Raw genomic sequence first — 15,431 nt, forward strand, 5'->3', positions numbered from 1 at the left:
ACGCATCGGAATGGCAGAACACAAAGCTGAAGTCAATAAGGCCACCAACCAAAAATACACCCGCTCAGAACGCAAGTTATCAGAAAAGGAACAGACTAAATCAGCAATATCTGATCATGTTGCACGGGCCAACCATGTAATAAATTGGGATGAATCAAAGATCCTTGGGCGGGAGCACGACAGGAGGTCTAGAGAGGTTCGAGAAGCCATGGCGATAAGAAGAAGGGGGAGTAAGACCTTGAACAGAGAGGAGGGCACATACTTCCTAAGCCACGTTTACGACCCACTTTTGAAGACTGGAAGAGAGGTTAAACAACACCGGAAACCAGTCTCAAGTGGATCAGATGACCAGATCAGTCATACCTGATGAAGTCCTCCGATGCGTAGGACGAAATATTGTAGTGAGTTAAAATTTCACTTGGTTTTGTCAAGCATAATGTCAGTTATTTTATTTAACCAACAAACCTGATGAACTTATTCAACGATGTATTTTAATGGTCTAGATGTTGTTATTTGGCTTATTATAGTGTTTTGATATCATTTCAATTTTCATATTCTCTGTAATCATGGTAATTATTTGTTTATTTAGCTTTCAACCACACTAGGAATCACTTGGGTCTGTAGATTCGTATTTATCTCATCGATATCTCCCATTAACTGTTCCAATTCTTTCTGTCTAATTGCAGCTTGGCACACCGTCTTCCTTAGAAGATTCCCAAGCGCGGCACTCATCGATTCATCCGTATCAGCAGTATCCCTGGGAAGCGGCGTTGCCGGTCGAAATCGTATCACCGGTAGCGCGGGAAGAGAATTAGGATCTTCAGTTACAGTTGGAATTTGACCAAGCGGTTGTTTCGCTCCAATTGGAGCAATTAAAGATTCGGTCACAAAAATTGGAAAAGGATTGGTTTCCTCGCTTATTTTTGCTATTTTAGACAATGAATCCAGGCTGATACTTGTCACGATGTGTTCCGTTGGACATTTGTTTGTGTCAAAGGTCAACTCATCTTGGCGGTCACTGTGCATGCTTGACGTCGACGTGCTTGAATCAGATGACGTCATCGTTGTGTCCGTAGGAGAGCTATGCGGTACCTTTGGAGTGAAGTCAGCGGCAGACACTTCTATTAGTTTAGTTTTAGAGCTTTTATGTGTCATTTTAGGTTTCACTCCCTGAACAGGTGCTATTTTACTGTTGAGATCACCCATTGTTCTGCTGCGACGAACCACTCCTTTACTTTTCGGCATGCGCGATTTCGGATCTTTATCACTAGATTGGCGAGATGCAAACACTTTGCTAGGGCCACCTATTTCTGCTGTTGGCATAGCCAATGGACGCAGTCTTTCGCCAGGTGGTAGTGCTCTTCTACCATACAATGGTCCACTAGCCATCGGGGGTAACACTGACTTGATACCGGTCTTTTTCAGCATCAATCCATGATCTCTATTCGCTGCACGAATCATATCGACATCACGCCACGTGCTGTCCGAAAACGCTCTCGTCCGCGCTGGTCTAGAGTCACGCTTAGTAGTGCTTGATTTATCAAGTAGACTTTTGCCTTCGATCAAATCAGGGGGACGAGGTGCTTTGTTTCTTGAAGCAGTCACACTCCCATGTCTGTAATTAGTCTTTCCCACAGGCATCGGTACAGGCGTGTTTCGTCTCCCAGATCGTTTCCCGCTAGCTTGTGCTCGTGTGGATACATCCCTAACTTTTGTGTTGCGTAATCTGTCGGTCATTTCTGAAATCTGTTTACTATCTTCTTGTGACGATTTTCGTTCTGTAATTAGGTACTTTGATTGAGTTTCTTTCGTAGCTTGTTTTTCATCGAACCATTTGGATTTTGTAGTACCGGAAGATGGTGCAACTTCGCTTCTTCTGGGTTTCATTCTAGTCTTGCTTGTAGAATCTGGAAAAAAGATAAAATGGAAAACAAGAAAGTGATAATACTATTTGAAAGTAGATCGTTTAATGTTAAAGATACTCAGTTTTCTTCACATCATCAAGAGTATGGAACCAGGACCTTGTATGCAGAAGTCTAAAGAATAATCCTCAAAATTGTATGAAATTAGACACAAAAATAATAACAATATCATCTACAAACATTTATATGGATAAAGTTGTCATGTTAACAACTGCAGACAATCAATAATATTGTCATTATTTTTACTGAACGTGTCTTCAGCCCATATGATTCAATTTAGTTCCACATCAAACGAATTGCATGTCAAATAAGATAGCAGACAATAGACGCTTAATAATGGAATTTATTTATTGGTGAATTCGCAAGTAGCTATTCCTCGACCTTGATGTTTTCATGTTTAATTTACACTGTGTTACCACAAAGAGTGGCTGCATTAACAATGGTAAAACAATAATATAGTCGACGGCCTTCATGGCGAATCACCTCATCATATGCCAGTCAATGGTGAATTGAATTTCCTTTGTGTCTTTATACGCTGGTGAAGTTATGTAATAATCAGATTAACTACCATAGCAATAGGTGAAAACAATTTTTGAATATACCGCTATGCACTGGTACGTTCACGCGGTACCTCTGCATTGAACCATATCATACTGATCACTCGCACCTTTAAAGTCGTGTTCACACAGTCGGATTTAAATCACTTAATACCGGTAATAAGTCTCTAATACCGGTTATAAGTCGCTTATTACCGCTAATAACTCACTTATATCCGACTGTGTGAACACGACTTAAGATTAGTATCTTTGAAAAGACCGGTATTGCATTCAATCTATGATTGCAGACATACAGAGGTGATGAGTGCAACCTGCTTGAAATGCAGCGTGATATATTCAAAATTGTTTTCACCTATTGCTATGGTAGTTAATCCGATTTACTACGTCACTTCGCCAGCGTATTCGCCTTAGACGTGATGATGTAACCGGATTACCTACCAGAGTGCCCGTATAGACACACTCGTTGTTAGCTACAGTATAACTGTGTAGTTTCATCGAACAACTACCGGATCGTCATGAACTTATATTTATACCATTATCTAATAAAGATGATATACTTGTTCATTACGACTTCATGCATTGTATTTATGTAATGTACCTATTATCAGATTTTTCATTAGCATTTAAATTCCCTCAAATACAGATTGAAGGAGAACATTAATTGCGTAAGACCTGAAAGGGTTTACTAGACGTTGTTATTGCAGTGTCAATGTAACAGAACAGACGCACAATCAAATAATTAAAAGAAGAACCAACAGAATCAAAATATCAATAAGATTTGTTAATACAGTTGAAATAAAACAATATCAAGATTCAATTAAGAAAACCTGCATTTTAAATTGACCAGTTTCAAGCACATCAGATTTATGTAAAATTGTAACTTCTTAATGTAATATGAAGACCTGAGCGCAAGAAGACCGTAAGTCCACTTGGCCCCTCAACATGTATACACTAAAGTAACGTATAGTTTCTTAGGTTTTATAATGTTTAATACATGTTTCAGGGTGAAAACATCATGAAAGGTTGTAAAAGATTTGTTTTGGCCCCTGAACATGTATAAAACATTACCAAACTATAGGAAACTATACGCAACTTTAGTGTAGACATGTTAAAGGGCCAAGTGGACTTACGGTCTTCTTGCGCTCAGGTCTTCATATGTTAAACGCTAAAGGAAACAGATTAACTACCATGCATTTTTATTATCTTTTTTGACATAAATTTGTGATGTTGCACATATAACACTGTTTTTAACATCATTAAGTGTTTTCAACAGCTTATTTTTTAAAGAAAATATTGTGTAAATAAAAAACTTTTAGTTAAAGTTTGTAAGTTGCCCTAGTGTTTTTTCACATATAAATGGTCATCGTCATCGCATTTGGCGTTACAAGATAATGTTTAGCTCCTGTCTCTGAAGGTCCCTGCACTCCCATTTAATCAACCAATCAGTGCATTCACAGGTGTGATTTTGTTTTATTTCCTATTATAACCCACGAGACACTTCTCTTCTTCGTAAATACTCATTACACAGCAATTAGTAGTCTTTTGTGCTTTGTGAAGTCTTTCTTTTTTTCTTTCTTTCTCCCTTTGTAGTGCTGACTTCAAATAAGCGAAGATAACTCGCACTGCGGTGTGCACATGCGTCGTCTCATAGGCGACAGAAAATGAATTACGGTGCGTATAAACAAAGTGCAAGTAAAAACCAGAGGTGAGATGATGGAGCTACTTCAGCAGCAGGTCCCTCAGTGCGGCCTTGAAGGCATCGAGGGATGTATACTCAGCTGGATCTGCAGACATATTATTATTCCAGTCCCCGATGGTTTGAGGAAAGAACGAGCTGGTATAGACTGAAGAGGTAGTTGATGGAATCTGGGATATGAGACAAAAAATGAAGTACCGGGAGTTGTGACCTTTGGTGGATGATTTGAATGTAGTGAGGTAGTCTTTGCACTTGATCTCAACCAGGTCATGATGGATCTTATAGAACATCACCAAGCGGCTTTGAAGGCGTCTTTCTTGGAGAGAAGGCCAGTAGAGGGCGCTGATCATATCAGAAACGCTGCTGGTGCGTTGGTAGTCGCCAACAACGAATCGAGCGGCATTTCGCTGGACTTGTTCAATGCTAATAAGCAGTCATTCTTCCTCCAGCTACTATTCCAGCCATTTCGATGCAGTAATGCCATGTTTTGGAAAATGACTGTTCAAGAAGACAAGATCCCGTCGAAGTATTACTGTTATCTAATTAAACAAAACTGACATTCAGTCATTGCATTTATATAAAGTATCAGATTTTTTCATCAACATTTAAATTTGCAAATACCTATTCAAGGACAACATTAGTGGCGTAATTGAAAAAATCAGTGTAACGAAACAGAAGAAGTTCATTCATTTTCATTCATATTTTATTTTGCCAATCACCAATCAATAATACAATGTACAAATGTAATTCAATAATGATAAGCAGAAGCAATAATAGTGATAATGATAATAAAATCATGGTAATAAATAACTAATATAATAACAATAGTAATATTGAATCAACCTGAAAATATAGGGTTAAATCGGGTGATTGACGAGGACCCTGCTAAACGCGGAGCGTGGGGGTGCAGGGCCCTCTTAAATAGTTACCAAACAGACAGACATACAAACACAAAACAGATGATCCGATTTAACACGAGGATGATAGTTAAGATAGAAGGAATGAAGTTGAAGTAAAACTATGGCTCCTGAAGACTAAGGATGAGAGGGTGTGAGCAAGTACTTACTAAAAAAATGGATTGAACTAAAGTACAAAAGAAGAACGAAATGTATCGTGAAGGTATTAGATGTCCTCTGTGTAACCACAAATGATATATTTCTTAAAGTTGGATTTGAAGGTAGCAAGAGTCCGAGTCAATTTGAGAGAAGAAGGGAGTTCTTTCCATAGTATGGGACCTTGCGTTTTGGAAGAATTGTTTGCAAGGGCAGTGTTAGAAGGAAAGATAACATGTTCGTGAACTTTCCTAGTGTTGTAAGAGTGAGACAGAGTGAGAGTGTTGAAAAAGTTGTCAGGGACTAGATCCGTAGGAAGAAGGTCATTATGAAATTGATACATGAATGAAGCCAGTTGGAGTCTATAGAGATCACGAACTTTCAAAGTGCGTAGTGAAGAGAAGAGCGGGTCTGTATGGGCAAGCCAGAGTGAATTGGTACAGCTTCTGATCACTCTCTTTTGAAGAAGAAATGCAGAGTCTAAGTTGGCATTGTTAGGATCAGCCCACACGAGGGCCCCATAGGATAGATAGGGAAGAACCAGAGAGTTGTATAGAGTGGTAAGTGAACTAGAAGGAAGAAAATGGCGGACCTTTCGAATCACACCGTTGTATTTAGAAACAATCTTAGAGACATGTTGTGTATGTGAGTGCCATGAGAGATTATGATCTATTAATAGGCCTAGGAATTTAGTTGTATTAACATTTTCAATTGGGGTATCATCTATTTTAATATCATATTTAATATCAGGCTTATTACTATGTTTATTTTTAAATATAATATAATTAGTTTTCTTTATGTTTAGTGATAATTTATTCAGTTTAAACCAGTTTGATATTATTTTTAGATCCCTATTAATGTTTTGTTGGAGTATCTGAGGGTCAGAGTGAGAAAATAAAATGTTTGTGTCATCTGCAAATAAAATGAAGTGAGGAGTGGAAGTAGTGCAAGGGAGGTCGTTGATATAAAGTAAGAAGAGTAGAGGACCCAAGATAGATCCCTGGGGCACACCACAGGTTACATTAATGGATTTAGAAAGGCAGTTATTGAAGATGACACGTTGATTTCTACCAGAAAGATATGCTTTGATCCAATCGTTAGCAAGGCCTCGGATACCATAGTGGTGAAGTTTTTGAAGAAGAATGTTGTGGTTTATGGTATCAAAGGCCTTACTCAGATCTAAGAAGATACCAATGGTGTGCAGCTTGTTGTCAAGATGTTGAACAATTTTACAGTAGAGGTCATTAACTGCCATATTAGTTGATCTGTTTGGTCTAAATCCAAATTGATGATTCGAAAGGATATTGTTTTTAGTTAGAAATCCTGGATCCGGGTATACACTGTTCTTTCCAAGAGTTTGGAAATGGCGGGAAGGATGGAAATAGGCCTATAGTTTGTGAAATCATGTTTATCACCAGCTTTGAAGATGGGAGTAACATTGGCACATTTCAAAGAGACAGGAATAGTGCCCGTTGAGAAGGAGAAGTTGAATATGAATGAAAGAATATGGTTGATTGAGGAATAATTTGTTTCAGGAGAATGTTACTGATGTCATCATTACCACTACTATGGCTATTTTTCAGATCGGAAGCTAATTTGGTGATTTCTTCTGGTGAAGTTGGTCCAAGGAAAAACTGTGAGGAAAGTCGTTAGATGAAAAGGAGTGTTTGAAATCCGGAGGGGATCTGGGATTTTTCAGCAAGAGTACTACCAATGTTAGCAAAAAATGAATTGAAACTTTCAGCGATTTGTTTATTATCAGTAATTTTAGAGCCATCATCAGTCATGAAAAAGTCAGGTGATTTAGATTTTTATTACGTCCAAGTAGATTATTCAATGTTTGCCACAATTTTTAGTATCACTTTTATTATTTTCAATTTTATTTGTAATGAAGTTCTTTTTACTTGTTCTTAGAAGTAAATTTAGATAGTTCCTATATTTAGTGTATTTATTTTTATTATCAGGAGTTGGTTTTTGAGTATACATTTTATATAGTTTATCTTTTGTTTTAATTGATTTAATAAGTCCTTTGGTTACCCAAGGTTTTTTAGGCGTATTACGTTTAGAGATAGTTTTAGCTTTAACAGGGCAGTGTAAGTTGAGAAGTTCAGTAAACTTATTAATGAATTTATTATACGCGACATCAGGGTTGGGTGACCATTCAACAAAGTTCCAGTCGACAATTGAGAGGGCATTCTTCAATCCATTGATGTTATTAGGATGGAACTGGCGTCTCTTATAAGTGTATTGTTTTTTAATTGATTCAGTTCTATGGGTCTGTTGTGTGGTGAAAACTGGGAAGTGATCAGACAAATCGGTGATGATGATACCGGAGTTTATAATGTTATCGAGGTCATTGGTGAAAATGTGATCAATCAGCGTGGCCGTGGTAATACCATGGATGTTAGTCTTGATACGCGTGGGGCGATCGATACAGGGAATGAAATCATGTGAATAAAACAAGTTAAGAAAATCAGAAACTCGAGAGTTGCTTTCGTGAACGAGAAGATCTAGATTGAAATCACCCATCATGTAGCATGTTTTTTCTCACCAGATATAGTGTCAAGCGTGTTACTTAGCTGGGAAAAAAAGTCTTTGAAAATGACATACTCGGGCTTGTAAATTATGCCGATGATAAAGGTGTTACAGTTATGGGTAACTTCTATAAACAAAGAATCACAATCAGCACAGTCGATACAAAGGTCAGGTCTATTGGAGTAGCTGAGGTCGGAATTGATGAATAAGGAGCCCCCTCCACCACGCCGCCCTTGCCTGATACTATTTTCAATAGAATAATCACCAATATCCATGAGCAGTAAACCAAGTTTCAGAAAAACCATAGATGTCAAAATGCTGGTTTAATGTAGCCAGGTAGTTGGTGAGATCATTGGAATGTTTTACAAGGCTACTGGTATTCAAATGAAACAAAGAAAGATTACAATTATCAATGCTAGGAGTATGATTGATGATGGTACTACTGTCATAATAAGAAGAATTAACTTTCATGGAGTTTGTGACATCGGTCACATCCGATTGGTCATCAATAGGATTCAGAGAGCCATAGTACATATTACCGTTATCTAATAAAGATGATGTACTTGTTCATTAAGATTTCATGTATTGCATTTATGTAACGTACCTATTATCAGATTTTCATTAGCATGTAAATTCCTTCAAATACAGATTGAAGGACAACATTAATTGCGAAAGACTTGAAAGGATTGACTTCATGTTGCATTGTCAATGTAACAAAACAGAATTAAAAGAAAAATCAACAGAATCAAAATATCAACAACATGCCAAGATTTAATTATGAAACCTGAATTTTAATTCAAATTTCAAAACACTCAAGGCGCAGATTTGACTTCTCGAATGTCTTTTAAAACCTAAATTTGTTTCACATAATAGTTCTCTCATTTTTTGTTCCAAGATAATGTTTAGCTCCTGTCTCTGAAGGTCTCTGCACTCCCCTCCTCTTAATCAACCAATCAATCAGTGTGATTTTGTTCTGCTTCCTATCATTACACTTCTCTTAAACACTCATTCTACGGCAATTAGAGGTCTCTTGTGTTTTGTGAAGTCAACGATAATAAGCAGTCATTTTCCCTCCACCCACCTTTCTAGCCATTTCGATACATTTATGCCATTCTGGATATACGGTAGCTAAGAAGACAAGATCCCGTTCAAGTATTACTGTTTTTTTATTTAAAAATTGACATTCATTCATTGCATGTTTATAACGTTTACAATATACCTATTATCAGATTTTTTCATCAACATTTAAACTTGCAAATATAGATTCAAGGACAACATTAGTTGCATAATGCTAGTATCACAAAATCAGTGTTACGAAAGAGACGACAGATTTAAAGAATATTAGACACAAACATACAGAATCTAAATAACATTGAATTACACAAAATCAAGATAAATTGTTCAGTTTCAATATCTTTACGTTATTTCCTTCTACTAAAATTATGTAAAATAAAGATGTAACATCTGTATCTCTCAAGGTTACAGATCATTGACTCCAACATACTGTTCCAAAAAATCCTGTCTCTGAGGGTTTCTGTACTTTCTTTCTTTTAATCAACCAATCAGTGCAATCACAGGTGTGATTTTGTTTTGCTTTCCATCATTACCCACGAGACACTTGCCTTCAATGCAAACACTCATTACACAGCAATTAGCAGTCTCTTGCGTTTTGTGAAGTCGACGATAATAAGCAGTTATTCTTCGCCAGCCACTAGTTTAGCCATTTCGATGCATTGATGCCATTTGTGAAAATGGCTATTCAAGAAGACAAGATCCTGTTCACGTATTGCAGTTATGTAATAAAATTATATATCTGCTCATCACGACTCATGCATTGTATTTATATAAAGTACCTATCAAGATTTTTCATTAACATTGAAATTTCTGCAAATACATATTCAAGGACAATATTAATTGCATAATGTTATTATTGCAATGTCAATGTAACGGAACAAACGGCAGAATCAAATAATTATACACAAGAGGAATCAAACGGAATCTAAGTAACCTTGAATTACAATATCAAGATTTCGAAAAAAAAGCAGAATTTTAATGTAAATTGTGCAGTCTGAATATCTTTATGTAGAGGTATTTAGTTGGAGTAAAAATATGTAAAAGAAGAATGAATGTCTCAAGGTCACAGATCACTTGACTCAAACATTTAATCCGTGTTGGCATTCCAAAAAGTTACAACTCCTGCCTCTAAGGTTCTCTGCACTTTCTTTCATTTAATCAACCAATCAGTACAATCACAGGTGTGATTTTGTTTTGCTTTCTATCATTACCCACGAGACACTTTGTCTTCCTTGTAAACACTCATTACACAGCAATTAGCAGTCTCCTGTGCTTCGTGAAGTCAGCCCTAATAAGCAGTCCTCAGCAGTCACTAGTGTTGCCAGATCGATACGTTATTGTCATCGAGGAAATTGCCATTCAACAAGACAAGATACCGTTTAACATATCCGCTATAAAAACAGTATTGAAGATAATTTGTAAATACAAGTCACAACCCTTGCCCAGACCCATATCTTTGTTAATTGCGATGTAGTTTTACCACTACCTGCAGTACCTTTGTGTATGAGGCTAGTCATGTTAGAGAAATCCCCAATCAGAGACATAGACACGTGTTTTTAAAACATACCACACATCCTAAATCATGCGGTAATGGTATTGCATTACGGTGACAGATATATCGGGTTATCCGTCGTGTAAACCTGCACAGAATCAGCCTGGTAGAGAAATGTTCTATTGAAGGATTATACTGCTTACTGCTTCCGTAAGTTGCTTTTATTCGTCAATGGAGTCTTTACACTAGTAGATCTTATGAATAACTTACATCACGGATACACCGATGTTTGATCTCGATTTTCTTGTCTTTCATTGTCCGCGTCTCTATTTTCATTAGATATCCACGAAAAAAACCTATTCCCAAAATTTCAGTTGATTCCGATTTTGCGTTCGCGAGTTATGCATGATTATGTGTATTACACTGCTCCATAGAAAATGCGTTGTAATTTCGTTCTGGTTCACCAGAACGAAATTCAAATTTCACGATATCTTTGCTAAACGAATTAATCTGCAAGAAATATTTTGTACATAAACATTATGTAGCCATAGGTTTCCAGTGATATAAAAATCTCAACTTTTTTTGAGAAAAGTGGGGGGATGAGGCTGTGGATCACGAAATGCCCTTTTAATGGTTTCATTGATGTTTTACTAAAACATGTCTTTATTTCATGAACATCACAGAGTATTTTGACAAAACAATCTATATTCTGTTACAACATCACTTATTTATTTACAACTGTACCCACCATATTGAACATACATAACCCAATTCCTACTCAAAAGTAAGTACGTTGTATACGTAAGCGCCATTAATAGAATATGACCTAGAATATAGCTATATAATTCTGTGGGTCGTTTTTAGCTGCACAAAAACAGTATCTTCCCAGTGACGCACACAATCTGATTCATAATTTAAATATCTTTGAATATCGTGTTTTATTTATGCAGATTTTGTGAGTTTATTTTCTTTCTTTTGTGTGCCCAGGAATAATACGATATGTTGTTTTCATCAGCCTCGATGTGATCAGCCTTGTTAGTTTGCTAGTTAACATATCAACTGCTCAGTGCCAGAAGTGGGTAAGTGCAATAGCTGCCCAGTGATCATTTGGCAATTTACACACAGTATATTATACTCATCTACACATGGCAGCTACATTTGGCAGCAATTGCACTTACCCCCTTCTGGCACCTGGCACTGAGCAGTCGATATACCATAGGCGTTTTACTTTGGTGCAGACCAGACCGACTCAATAATACGGGTACGGGTACTAAAAGTCTGCATTTTTGTGACTTTGTGCTTATAAAATTTTAAAAGGGTAATTTTTAGGGGAGTAGCTTAGGTCCAAATTTTACAACAACAAAATCTGCACACGTGCATTTTTCATTGGAAAAAGGTACACATTTTGGTCCGCATCAAATAAAACTGGTCAATAACGTTAATTCCAAGCTTCATTTTGTTATAATCTTATTCTTCCTCCCATCTTTGCCACCATCGTTCTCTTCCTTTGCTTCCTCCATTTGAACAAATCCAGTACCTTCCCCGCTGCTTTTTAATTTCACCTTTGAGTTATAGCTTTTTTGTAACGATACAGTTTCAGAATTTAATTTACTCTTTGTGATTTACGATGGGTCCTGCTGTATATAAATCCTTTTCACTTAGGCTCCATATCAATAATGCCGGCCTTTATTGTAAAATGGCATTCGCGATAGGTTTTAACTTTACGGGTTGATGGATTTTGCCACTTACGATGTACCATTAACTTTTGTGGAAGTATACCCCTGATTGGTTTGGGTTTGAAAATTGACTCACTGAAAACAATACTGTATGATGCAGTCATGTCTACAGTAGAATTCACCACGACCTTTGCAGGACTTAAACCCCATTAAAAGCTATTAAACCAAGATAACACTCATTGAAAACAGCTCAACTGATTAAATCAGATCTTCTCTGGTTAAATCCACACTACACATGTTTCTGTTTTACCTATGCGGTATTGCAATGAGCTGGTATTATAGTTTCAGTTGGGTAACCGATTATAAAGCAAACGCAAGGTAACAATACTATGTTGGACCTTCACGAAATGAGACAATAGTCTGCTTATTGTTAACCAGCATTCTTGAAAATGAGAAACATAATGGTTGTTGACTTAACACGGTTTGGAAATAATTTCTTCATATTTTTTGGTGTTATATCTGTCGTTTACATAATCCTTCCTAAAACACAAAAGTGCGAATATTTCCAAACACCTAAATTAGCTAAAAATTTAGGACATGTTACAAAACAATATGTTCTAGAATTTCAGAGAATACTTTAAATATTGGCCGGTTATTTTTCACACAGTGACGTTAACTAGGCAATGTCCTATTACCTATAATATACACTAAAACACCAAAGTGCGAATATTTCCAAACACCTAAATCAGCTAAAAATTTAGGACATGTTACAAAACAATATTTTCTAGAATTTCAGAGAATACTTTAAATATTGGCGCAGTGACGTTAACTAGGCAATATCCTATACTTCTAACATACACTATTTGTAGAGGTCACGCGTCAATGGTGAGAGCACTGTGTATTGTGTATAGGAAAACGGACAGTAACTGCAGTATGGTCTTCTTTCTATAATATGTTAAACAAACAATGATATTCTAAACAAAAGATGCGGAACTTAAATAAAGAGACGTAACTTGTTTTATATCAGTTTCAACAGTTTATTCCGCTATTATTTGGTTCACCTCAGGTCTGTACGTGTGCGTGTACATTAAACGCATTTCTCTTTACGCGCGCGATTCGATACTGCGGTGAGCGAAATACGCACGTACGTCACTACACCTCCGAACTTGAGGTGAAACAAATGATAGTACCACTAAGATGTATCACACCATTTATCAGCCAACAATAACGGCGTCAGTATATGACTACTCCTGCCCAGCTAGGTAGGTACTAACAGCTCCCCATTTTACACCTGTAATCAATCTAAGCGATTGCGAGTAGAGACAAATCCAAAATAATTGGATTAAAACATTTAAATCGGTATTAGATTGAATTCTAATCTATTAGATTTAATAATTAAATCTTAATTCAGATTTGTCCTCCATTCTTAATCTTTGAAATTTAGAGAGTTGTGTAAGTTTGCAACACGTTTGTCATTACGGTATCCGAACCCAGAACATTGTGATCTTGAGTCGAACACTCTCATCGTTAGGCGCCACCGCCGTGAATTTTCCTCCCTTACTCAATATACTCCGTATGGCATGAACAAGTAAACCTAACAAACCGATTGGCTTTATCCTTAAAATTAGGATTTAGTATCCAAGCAAAATTGTATCAGTCAAATGCTCAATTTCTTCTGTATTTCATTTAATAATTGCAGCAACATAATAAATATTCTATTTAAACAAACTTATTATTATGCGAAAGATTCTAAAATGGGAAAATGTAAATTTGGTTGGGTACACCTAAGCAGTCAGATAATGCTTGTTCGCATATTCAGCTTAAAACACGAAAGATGTTATATGCTTCTCGTGTTTACGGCTCTTACTCTTATATTATCAAGTACCCAAATCCGTAGAAAATTGAAGTGTTTTGCATGGTTTCTTACCGTTGGTTTAACTGTTCTTGACATTTAGATCTGCATATATTGGCAGCCTTAAGGGGAAACCCAAATCGATGAATTTCCATTATAAACCAGAATGATCCCATCTCCAGTTGGCGCAGTTCATTAACCTGTATTTATCACTGATAGCTCAGCGCTTGACCTCGAGTTGAGGAATATGAGTTGTTGTACCCGATATATTCAAAGTTCATATTACGAATGTAAAAACACGAGAGTTACAGAACTTTATGTCCTGACAGTTAAGCATTGCAGATCCCATTACGGTCAAATCTACGACTTGCTTTGTGCATAATGTTTTTCCATACCGCGTTATTTACCGTTCATGTTTATGAACACTTGAGAGATATTACTTATATTATAGAAAGTAAAAATAAGTGTAGTATGTTTTTACTTAACCGAAGCGCAATTTGCTGAAAGATTTGTACGTTAAATGTAAATTTTACATTGCAATAATGTACGTGTATCTTCGTTTTTCTTCCATAAATGAGTAAATTAAGAGGATTTTGTGTGCGCCATAACAAGCACGTCGACAAAACGGTAAATGAGTATGAAACAAATCGGGCATGTTTTACTCATGCCCGTTGCAGCTGAAGTAGGCAGAAATAACTCACTCAACCATTCTCTCTTTCTATATATATATAAAACCGTTTACCACTGTTAACACTTGTTACAAACTGTCAACATTAACAACTAATTGCATGCGCCGAAGGTTACTTTCTGGATAGCTGGACTGAACACAGTCACCTGTTATAAATAATTTCCCATCTGGGTTATATGTTACCCATAGCTGTATGATCAAAATGTAAATGGACCATCACAGGGCACGGAAATAATTCCTTTTCAGAACTAAAACTGCCAACAAGAATTGGTTAAAACTAAAAGAAACTTGTAACATGGAAAAACATTGGCAACAGGAACTTGTAACGTTACGTAATCAGTATGCTTCGACTATATTTATAAATACGTATTTATAAATACGTAAATACACCCTAAACCATGCGGTAATAGTATTGCATTGCGGTGACAGCGGTTTATCCGTCGTGCAAATCCTCACGGAATCAGCCTGGCACAGAAACTTTCTATTTAAGGATTATACAGCTATATTCGGCAAGCTGCTTTTATTCCTCAATGGAGTCTTTACACTAGTCGATCTTATAAATAATTTACATCAAGGTACACCGATATTTGGTCTCGATTTTCTTGTCTTTCATTGCCCGCGTTTCTATTTTCATAAGCCCAAACACAATATGAACACTTGTTAATGGTTTCATTGATGTTTTACTAAAACATGTCTTTATTTCATGACCATCACAGAGTATTTTAACAAAACAATCTATATTCTGATACAACATTACTTATTTACAACTGTACCCACCATATTGAACATTCATAACCCAATTCCTACAAAAGTAAGTACGTTGTATACGTAAGCGCCATTAATAGAATATGACCTAGAATATAGCTATAACTTCTCTGAATCGTTCT

At 36.5% G+C, this 15,431-nt stretch overlaps 1 protein-coding gene across 1 annotated transcript in view; it reads right to left on the reverse strand.

Annotated features, from left to right (window-relative positions):
* Window positions 1-585: 585 nt before the first annotated feature.
* The window catches only part of LOC140167269 (uncharacterized), an 84,812-nt gene continuing 69,966 nt past the window's right edge, over window positions 586-15,431 (reverse strand). The window contains exon 2 of the mRNA XM_072190604.1: window positions 586-1,907. Within this exon, the coding sequence (XP_072046705.1) occupies window positions 586-1,887 (1,302 nt within the window). The 5' untranslated portion in view covers window positions 1,888-1,907. The remainder of the gene's footprint in view (window positions 1,908-15,431) is intronic.

Source organism: Amphiura filiformis, chromosome 13 (genome assembly GCF_039555335.1).
Source record: "Amphiura filiformis chromosome 13, Afil_fr2py, whole genome shotgun sequence".
Taxonomy (NCBI): Eukaryota; Metazoa; Echinodermata; class Ophiuroidea; order Amphilepidida; family Amphiuridae; genus Amphiura; species Amphiura filiformis.